The sequence below is a fragment of the Aptenodytes forsteri genome, unplaced genomic scaffold, assembly GCF_000699145.1.
Source record: "Aptenodytes forsteri isolate BGI_AS27 unplaced genomic scaffold, ASM69914v1 Scaffold257, whole genome shotgun sequence".
Lineage (NCBI taxonomy): Eukaryota > Metazoa > Chordata > Aves > Sphenisciformes > Spheniscidae > Aptenodytes > Aptenodytes forsteri.
The window spans coordinates 11,564,519-11,575,455 of record NW_008795194.1 but is presented as its reverse complement, the minus strand read 5'-3'; the positions used below and the strand labels follow the sequence as shown (position 1 = coordinate 11,575,455).

General features: G+C 39.2%; 1 protein-coding gene across 1 annotated transcript in view; it reads right to left on the bottom strand.

Moving 5' to 3' along the window:
* Positions 1–591: 591 nt before the first annotated feature.
* The window catches only part of PTPRN2 (protein tyrosine phosphatase, receptor type N2), a gene marked incomplete at its 3' end in the record, with an annotated part of 561,766 nt that continues 551,420 nt past the window's right edge, over positions 592–10,937 (bottom strand). The window contains exons 21-22 of the mRNA XM_009278699.1: positions 8,901–8,974; positions 592–669 (exon numbers count right to left, since the gene is read on the bottom strand). Coding sequence (XP_009276974.1) covers positions 592–669; positions 8,901–8,974 — 152 coding nt within the window. The remainder of the gene's footprint in view (positions 670–8,900; positions 8,975–10,937) is intronic.

Below are 10,937 nucleotides of genomic sequence, written 5' to 3'. Positions count from 1 at the left end.
AATTCACGGCACATAGTGTTAGGTCCTTTTTGATCTGGAGAATGACAATGAATTCTGGCTACACTCTTCAGAAGGTCAGGCCTTCTGAAAATCATCCAGTCCTTGGCAGCAGTTTAATTACGAGACCTGGCCTGAAGTTTGGCACTAAAATATGAATACTTTGGCCTGAGGTTTTCAATATAATTTCCAGATCAACTATTTCTTAGTAGGGCTTGTCATATACATCAATGTCTTTAATATCATAGAATCATAGAATCATTGAGGTTGGAAAAGACCTCTAAGATCATCGAGTCCAACCGTTGACCCAACACCACCACCCACTAAACCATGTCCCTAAGCGCCTCATCTACTCGTCTTTTAAATACCTCCAGGGATGGGGACTCAACCACTTCCCTGGGCAGCCTGTTCCAATGTACTATATCCAATGTACAATATCCATGTACTAGATTTTAAAAACACATTTGAACTAAGGTTTTTCCACCTATTGTGACTCAAGCACAACAGATTTTTTTACACCTTACATTTCTAGAAGCACAGGAAAACATTTGACTTGTAACAAAAATTCAGTTTACAAAGAGATGTTTAACTTACCTGCCAGAAGTCAGCGACAGTAGCAGGGAGAGGGCCCTGGGTGGCAATATATGCTGGGTTTCGGGGGTCATGGTCCATCTGGAATAAGGAGAGAGAACACAGACTGGTTTTATTTAGAAGAAAATCTCTTGCTGTTTTAGAGACAGAAAGTATGCGAGGGCAGAAACAAGGGACTTCCTAAAGGACTGTCATGTCCCGCCATCCTTTATTGGCAAGCAAAGAATTTTATTTCTATTTATAAGCTCAGAGGAGACCTTTTTCCACAAAAGACTGATGTTACCAGATGAATTTCAGCACACATGATGAGCAATGTCCTATGTCCTCAAAATGCAGCATAAGATCATTTATGGTGGTTGACAAAGGCATTGATTTGAGATGAGTACTCGTGGTTTCATAGCAACCTAGGAGCCATTTGAAACATTTTTCTACACTGAGTGTTAAGAATGCTCCACACATCTAAATATGTTCTCCATTTCCACCATGCCAGTCAAGGGCACATGTAACTAAAAACCAGGAAAAATGGGGAACAAATTCAGTTTCTGGCTTTTTCTGGTTAGCTGATTTATCTAAATGCATGGATTTGGCCTCAATAGAGGAAGTTCTGCTTAAAGACCTTCATTATTACATTTAATTCAAGGAGCAGAAAATTCACTGAGCAGAAAAAATAAAGAATCTAAGAAACAAAGCCATCAAGAGTAAATAGGATTAGTGTGTTACAATGAATGTTTTCGAACTGATGGGTGGTTTTCTTGGTTCTAAATCTTAGGACCCATTCTGCTGAAAAAGAAGATCTGCTGATGGGATTAAAAAACAAACTAATTCTAACCCTGAACTGGGCAAGACAAAACTTTGAACATAAAGAAAAGAGACCCAGTTCAGCTCTCAGATGTGTGGGTGTGACTCAGTGTCACACTCAGTGTCGGCGGGAGTTAACTTATACCCATGTAGCTGAAGGCAGAATTTGTCGCAATATACGATTCTGTTCCATAAGTAAAGATCTGAATAAGAATGAATGTGAGTCACATTTGCATTAGGAGGCATCTACTGAATTTATTCATCGCCTATCAAAATTTTCAGTGATGGTACATGCCAGCGTAAAAGAAGGCACCTCATAATTATGTGCAACATAAAAGAGGGAAGAACCATAAAAGAACAGATGTAAGTTATTCTAACAGAACAACAATATGATGAATGTTGCAAAAAGGAAGAGAACACTTTTATGTTTCTAATTTTCTGATGTATAATTAAGTCGGACTTAATATTAAAATTCTCCATGACAACACAACACAGGTAGAATGAAGTCACTGAATCCATTTAGAATAAAAGCTTACTTCTGATTCACCACCCATAGTTATAAAAAACCTTGACCAGGATGTCTATAATACCATCATTTTATTCTGAGCTTCATTGAGATGCTTTTATCAGCAAATAACTCTTCACAACAAGCAATTGCTCACAACAAATTTCAACCTTGCTTTCTTTGCCTTTTTACAAAAGCAATTCTGATAGCAGGATATTTACTACTGTGGGTATTTTGAGATCAGGGAAAAACTAGATTTCTTCAGAAAGCAGTATTAGCAAAAAAACCTTAGGAACCATTTCAAAATGGGCAACTTTTTTTGTTTTTGTAAGAATTGAGACACTGAACTAAACACAGCTGAAAACAACAGCAAATGCGATTAAGCAAAGTCGGGCTTAAAGATCATTTTTGCTCCATTATGGTTGAAATAATTTCTGTTGTTGTTTTGTTTTGAATCCCACAGAGATCTATAGGATTTAATCATGTGCTTAAATGTTTTCCTATGCTGGAACTAAAAATCTTAGGTTAGAAAAATCAACCTGCACCACGGAGGACTTGCTACTCCCAGTGGAAACTGTTGTAGGCTGCATCCACTTGAAAATGATGTCACTTGTCTAGCAGGTGAGAGCCTGACTTGGAAATGTAACCGACAGTGAATACACCAAACTTTAGAAAAATAATAATTTACTTTGAATTTCTTCTTGAACTAAATTCTTTTGTATGTAGACAGGCCAGAAAACAAAGGCAGAAGAAATCAAGGATGATGCAAATAGCGCTGTCATGGAGGAAATACTTCTCAACGTTCAGCTGATAAATCAGGAATAGGCCAATCTTGGCATTTCAGCATTAATCAACCTCTGTCACAAAGGTTCTGTTGGAACGTGGCAAACATTACAATAAGCACAGAGTAGTGAAGTGTATCAGCAGTTTAACAATAATTCAAGAGACAATTACAATTATTACATTCCAAGCACATTGTGTTGCACAGAAAACAATTATGAACACAAACTCTTCTTGCTTGGAGCAAATAGAAGATGGCAGAAAGCCCTATCACACCATTAAATGATCTTTAACTGAACAAAAATAAAAGCAAAGATTAAACTAATTAAATGAAATTCCTGGTTTCATCAATTTTCTATTTTATGTACTGTTTTAAAGGCCACATATTTCAAGAAAAGTGTGAAAAATCACTACTCTGGTCACATTCGATTTAACGTGAGCAGGTGACTGCAAGGGATGGTTCTTGAATGTTTTTGTTGTTCTTTTTTATTCTCTCAAGGTCACCAAGAACACCAAGGGCATCTTACTCTATCAAAGTTAACAAAAGTTTGAATAAAGAAATAAAGTCAGTAATGGGTTTTAAACTAACTAATCAAGGATCAAGTAAAAGGCTTTTTTTTTATGTCAGTAGTCATTATCTTCTTTCAAGAATCCCTCAGATTTCTCACTTCACGAAAATAAAACAGAGACTGTATTCTCCAGAGAAGAATAGAGAACAGCAGGCTCAATACTATCAAGTATTAAAACAAAAATCGACTGTTTGCTAACATTTTACATTGGAACAACCTTCAGAAACCACCCTAATAGTAATTGTTCAAAAAGAACAAGATTTTTCCCTCTATGTCCCCATCAAAGCACAAAGTTCACAAGACATCAGAACTGGATCGAACAGCCATTTTTGGGAAGAAAAAGCTGCTATTATTACAAATGTTCTGCTATGGTGGAATTCTCATTTTCTGCTGCAATACAACAAGGCAAGGTGGTGACAATGTTTCAATCTATTTTTCCATGATTTTGTATTAGGGAAAGAAAGGGATCAAGGATTACTATAACTGACCATGCAGTTATAATCACCATGTGGTGATTTCCGTCACTACCAATGTCAAAAGCAAACGGAAACAAAAAGGAGAAGCATTCAGATTTCTTGTTGGAAAAGAAATACTATAGAGAACTGAATGAAAAAGTCCCTATATATTAGATAGGTGAGTGGCACAACTTGTGTTTTTCTACCGGGCTTTGTAATGAAAGTTGACTTACAGTATCTTAAAGTAGGAAAATATATAAAGAACACAGTATCACATTTAGTTGCATCTTTGCTAAATTAATATCAGACCACAATTCCACCTTTGCTTTACTAGAGAATAAAAGCTACTCCTTCAGTTTTTCCTGCAAGAGTTCTGCTATCCAGTTGCCTTATCCTAGGACTTTGCAAGGATTCCCTGAAGAACTCTGAATTTTGTTGAGTTTTTAGATAGAGATCGTGCTGCTGCAGGATTTCACTGATAATGCAGATGAAATACAGCAAAATCAATACATTCTGGGAGTAAATCCTCAAATTTATTGTATTTGGACTTGAGAGTGGTACATATAGATTCCTGTTAAGTAGTCTTCTAAAACTGTAAACTGAAGTAAAAGTGTCAATAGGCATCAATGACCATTTTGAAATCTCATGTAAATGATACACTGATTCATTCCTGCCCTTTACCTTCCCTCTGAGCTTGACAGATCCTTACTTTCCACTTTCCACACAGAAAGATGCTGTGTGAGATGTGGTCTCAGTCACACCGATCTAAATCCTCTGAGTCCAGCTGAAATATTCCTAAATCATACGAGATCAGAATGAGATCCAGCATAGACCAAATATGACAGAAAGAAAGTTGAACTCTGATTAACACCTTAAAAATTTGTATGGATTCAAGCTACTGTGTAGTTTCCAGATTTAATGTGTTTATAATAGCAATAAAATCTACTTTCATGCATGTATTTATTACACAGAGTATAGACAGTCTCTAAAAGTAAAAAAGTATATTTGTTTTTGTAAAAGAAAGCACATTCAGCAAATGCAGATGAACTTTGTGATCACATTCATCTCAGCATTAAAATTAAAAAGGTAGACTAGTCCTCATCTTCATGTTTGAATTAAAATTTAAAACAATTTTTAAATTCTTCCTTTAAAACCCCTAATGGAATAAAAGATGTAAATCTGGTTGTGAATGCCATTATGAATTTCAGAGTCTATTCTTGGTGATGAAATTTGTATGCTGTGTTTGAACAAACTGTCATGCTAATGACGTTCCTCAGTCTGGTGTCTTCAATAATAAGCAAACTGAGTTTTTAAATGTAGTTGATGGGATTTTTTCTCTCTCAGACACCCTATGAGGAAAAACAGAATTCCCATTTACTTTCATGACCTCTGATTTAAAAGCAAAGATTGCACATTATTTACTACTGGATGATTTTCCCGAAATTTAATGAGGACTAAGTACAAATATGACAGATGTAATTATCACAGTTTTATTCTGCACAGTCAGGGTCTCCTTGTGCTGTAATTGCAAGCCTTTCATTCAGCTGCCGATAGCAGAGTTATTATCATAGTACTTTATGTTATTTCAGAGAGGAGGGAAACAGATTTCTACCTCACTTTTACCCTGCAAATTTCTCCTAAGGACTCATTTTCCCTGGCCTCACGCTACAGTGAAATTAAATACCTACAGGAAGAACTTGGACTAAATCTCTGCTGATTCTCCTCACCCACTCTCAGCCATGGTGAGGCCATCAATCTAACCCCAGTTTTTACAATATATTGGAAGGAAAGGAGGTCTTGAGGGGGGGTAGCATTTTTTAGAAGGAAGAAACATGTGGGCAGGTGGCCAGCTCATTGTCTAGCACGGGGATTTTTTTATGATGTGCTGCTGCACTCATTTAGACTTAAGTTAAGGTTGAGTGAGCCCCAGCTGGAGACTGGACCACTGACCCAGAAGCGGGAGATACCCAGTGACATGTACATGACTGGAAGCCTCGCTTTCCGAAGCTCAAATATAATGATTTTATTTTACACTATTCCCTCACCAGACAGCTCACACACGCAGGGAGAAAAACCCCTCCTCCAGTCAGCTCAGACCATACTGATCCTGTGCTGTTAACGCCCATCTTGCAGCTCACTACAGTGCTTACTCCTAGCCCAAGCGCTGCAAGGCGCAAATGCACCAGAAACATCACTGTATTGACATGATAATTACTGAAGTTATTTAAGTCGAAAGGCAGCAGTCTGAAGGAAAGAAATGGTAGGATTTTTGCAAGAGCGAATAAAGGCAGACTTACTGGTACTCCACATCCACCGTACACTTACAAAGACGTTGATTAAATGTCTCAAATAAACAGCAATAGTAATAGCATGTATGTCCAGCTCAGGATGCAGTGGCTGCACAGCCACAGTAAATACTGCAGAATCAAGTGCCCAATATAATATTCCAGTAGGCTTCTGAGGTGGGAAGCAGGACTGAAAGTCTCGGTCACTCCTATATTCTACCTCATTATACAAAAGCAATACCAGATTAACAAATACATTTACGCTAACCTGAAGATATTTAATTTGTCTTGAAATGAAACAGTTTGCAGGGAATCTTTCCAAACTATGGGCTTGCAAAGTAGTGATTTCCTCCTACCAACCTCCCACTGCATCACCTTCAGGAAACACACATTTTATCTATTGCTTTCAAAATAGCAAAATGGCTATTGACTTAGTGAAACAAACTCACAAAACCATCTGGAGCATCTCTTTCCTTGGAATAAAAGGTCGTCTACACAAATGTGGGCTGTGGCACTCCTTCCCACACAGTAGGGTCCCTATCCAACCAGGAAGAAGAGGAACTCAAGAGTTTCTCTTGGCAGTTTTCCATGGCTATGCAAGACACTGGGTGCTTGTCCCAGCTTAATGAAACACTTGTGCACCCACTTATCTCTGGGCATAGAAATATTTCCGTAAGAGATATAGAGACAACCATAAGAATTTTGCTTCATCAGTGTGATTTGTTTTATTGGACAAAACTGTTGAGTCTGGGAAAGCTACAAAAAAGAAATACCTTCTAATTTTCCAGAAGAAAACACCCTTAAGTGCCAGATGGAAAAGCAAGATTACAACCCCCTGTAAAACCATGAGAGTTAAAGCTGTGGAAGCAGAGACCCTCTGCCTGCATTAGTTTCAGGCATCCTGACAAAGCAAACCTCTTCCGAGTTATGCCAATGGGATACCTTGGTCCTGCCTCTCCACCCCCAACGCTACTTAATCTAAAACTTTTCTCATCAGTGTATTTAATTACCAGCATTACAATTGCAACAGGCATACACACACATGCAAAAATTTATCCCTCCCCCAACCAAATTTGGGTACTAAAACCAGTTAAGGTGTGTCTACAGAGACTTTTGGGCAGGTTGCAGAAGGCCATCTTGGTTATTTGGTACAAACACAGCACCCGCACTGCTGCCAACACTGAACCTGGCTTAGCACTGTCTACAGATGCTGTAATTCCATGTCTGCACCATGTTGTAGTCACGCGAATTACAACCAAGCTCTTACAAGAATACAGTATCTCACTTCCAGTTAACACCTCCCACTCCTGTGCTTGCCACAAAACCTCTCAGCTTCTACTATCAAATTAAGGCTTGACCAAGCATAAATCACTGAATCTGCCCTAAAGACAGGCAAACGGAGCACTGAAGCCCTGGAGCTGGACCTCTGTGCATGACTTTACAAGCAGGATACATATTCCTTGGGAGTGCCAAGTTACTCCTATCTCCTGATCCTGGGGCCAGCTAGAGCTTGGTCTAGTCAGAGACATACTTAAAAGTAGTCCAAAAACTGCTCTAATCTGTGCGCATCTACCTCTGTTCTCTAAAATGGCAGCTGGCAATCCCTGAAGCATGCAGGTGCTTTGGTTTACCCTCTACCGTAAGCCAAAGGCAAAAGCATCCTGAAGATGTTTGTTAGGTTCTGTGTATCTTTTAACTCTTTGAATAAAACATTTTTGTATGTTCAAGGAAATGAAACTTTTGAACTCTGATGAAAGTAACAAAAACAAAGCTCAGAGAACAGTTTCTATGTAGTTGTGGTTTTTTTTAAAGGAAAAAAAGTATTGTCAACAACACTGGGAGGAAGCAGCCTGTAATTTCATGCTGTTGCAAATTGTCAGCTGCCTTGCCCACACAAAGTGATTTAACTGGGGGAGTGATACTCCCCAGGAAAATGAGCCAGTAATGGCATACACAGCCCACTGCAGTGAGATCTAATTCTCCATCCTAGGTTCTTTCTCATAGTTTCCCTATAATAACTTTTAGTGCCTAATTAATGTGAATAAGAACCATGAGCAAAAGTGACTCCAATACTAGCAGTCTCACGGAGATCAAGGACACAGTGCCTTTTTCCCCCTTCAAATGGATATCACGACACTCCCATTGAGATGCTATGACAGGGCGATGCTACTGGCTCTATCATACCTGTTTTGTGTCTAAAAATAGAGACCTTTTCTCTCTATCACCTTTCACAGACAAGAAAGGACTCATATTCAGCTTATGTAGGGTGAGAAAAGGCAGCTGGGCCACGCTGGAGTATTTGGAGGCAAAAATTGGATTGACCTATTTTGTAGTTTGAATAGGTAAGGAATCTCGTTCTTGCTTTCAAAACAGCAAGCTCAGAGAAGAACTGGGAGAGCTAGAGAAACACAAAGCTATTCCTCTGTAGGGCAGATGAAAAGAGGTAAGAGGGAACGTCACTTCCTGCTGCAGAAGTTCAGAAGCCTGTGGAGCTCAGCTCTCCACAACTACAGAAACCACTCCTCCTACAACAGTAGCTAGTAAGACAAAGCAAAAAAGAACAAGCAAGTTTTACCTCCTCAGAGAAGGAAAAGCTCCACTAAGGGTGTATAATTGAATGTATAATCTGTAAGTTAATAATATCAAGTACAGAAAACCTGACAGTATTACAAGGTAGATCGACAACTATCTAATGACTTCTTTTTCTTAGTACATAAACTTCAAGGGTATTGCATGCACATGTAGATGATTTCTTTCTCTTCAATTTGAAAGGACAGCCTGGGACATCAGCGTTGTGAGGTGCTCACAACCTGAGGCTGCACAACCTGAGCAGTGAGGTGCCTTAAGTAAGCATATTTTAACAACAAGGAAAGACAGGGACTGACTATTTGGATTATTTCTCATAGATTACCATACTTACAATTGGGCTAGCATTGATGTAGTCTGAATTGTCGTGGCTATTTTCAGCTTTCAGACATATCCTGGAATGATCATCTGCAAAGGAGAAATAAAGAGAAGAAAGTTTCTATACAAGTATTCTACCCATTTTAAGTTAAACAATTCAAAGTCAGATTAATGTGCATTTCAAGACAAGCAAACAGGGTAAATATCAGAAAGGATATTTCCTTCTGACTCCTAACCGCGCATAGTCTTGATACAGCCACAGAGTCACAGCCTGACTCAGGAATGAAGCTCTAGGATATTTCAGAGGCTGAGTATCAGAAAGCATGTCTTCATGAGATGCACCATAATGTGTTACAACGTCTCGTAGGAAAAAGGGGAATCTCTACTGCTCAGCGAGTTTAAGATTTAAACTAGGCAAACTGCTAGGAAAAACTAGTATTATAGAAAACACTCCTGTGTTTGCAGGGTCATGGAAGAAGTAAGCTGATGGACTTCGTCCATCTGGCTTCTCTATAAAATGAACAGCAGGAACATTGAAGTATAGTTGAGAGCTGGACAGTAAGTTAATCTGTCCTGAACAAGTGCTGTGTGGCGCTATGCTAGTGATGTGGGGAGACGATATGACTTGGGGATGATTGTGGGAGAGAGAAAATGCCGATAACAACTGCATCTAAAAGTACGACTGGAGCACATATAGACATCGTACACTGCTGGTAACGTAGCTAGTTCAGACACCACCAGTAAAGAAAACAGCAGCTCTGGACATAGACTTACTCATGTTGTTTGCCCATCGTCAAGATTCTTTTATCACTCTTTAACTTGTATTTCTACTGGTACTAGCTCAAGTATGCTTAGAGCCGGTACACCTCAAATTCCAGTTCTTTTTTTTTACTTCAGGACATATGTAATGGATGGGTTTTATTTGTCTGTATTTAGACAGTGACAATGCAGATGTCTGGATCCGTTCCAGTCATCTAGACTCACCTTCTGCTAAGAGAAAAGAAGTATTTCTATGTCATGAATCATCTCATCCTAATGTAGCTGTCTCAAACAGGCCAAATTGCACTCGAGAAGTGCCCGTTTCTTTCCATTGACTAAAGAAAGAAAGACCAGACCACATGCAGAAAATTTATGCGAGAGATGTCCAAGTCTTTATATATGAATCTCAAACAACTTATACCTGATACATAACCAGCACAATTCATACTTCTCAGCAAACCTACCCTGTACCCTATTGTGGTGAGAGGTCGTGGAGCTGCCCTTTCTGTAATCCTCTACAGCTGAACATGGATACTGATGTTTTGAGAGGATCTTTCCACCAATTATTCAAATAGACAAAATAAGAATACATGAATACACCCTGTCCCCCTTTCTATCTTGTCTAGTGGTCCGTGACACCATTCTTAACAGCAGAATTATAAGCTGGCTTTTTAAACTACTAAGTACCAATCATTATTTTAATAATGAGGAACAATAAATGTAAACACCACACAAGAAAGTAGAGACAGAGGGTTTGGGCTCTGCTTAGGTTTATTCACCAGTAATGTCATGGCAGTTCAATATGTGAGCAAGAGAAAGGTGTGCTTGTATGAGTGTTGTTTATAGTCACTCAATCTCATCAGCAAAATTTAACCCACCAATGTGAGCAACCTTCTCATGGAATAAGATTAGAGGTGAACAAGTCATGCCAAATGAATGAAGAGCCATTCTTTCCAGTTGACTGGAAGTTAGCAAATGTGACGCCCATCTACAAGAAGGGATGGAAGGAGGATCTGGGGAACTACAGGCCTGTCAGCCTGACCTCGGTGCCAGGGAAGGTTATGGAGCAGATCATCTTGAGTGCCATCATGCAGCACATACAAGACAACCAGGTGATCAGGCCCAGCCAGCACGGGTTCATGAAAGGCAGGTCCTGCTTGACTAACCTGATCTCCTTCTATGACCAGGTGACCTGCTTAGTGGATGAGGGAAAGGCTGTGGATGTGGTCTGCCTAGACTTTAGTAAAGCCTTTGACACTGTTTCCCACAGCATTCTCCTGGAGAAACTGGCTGC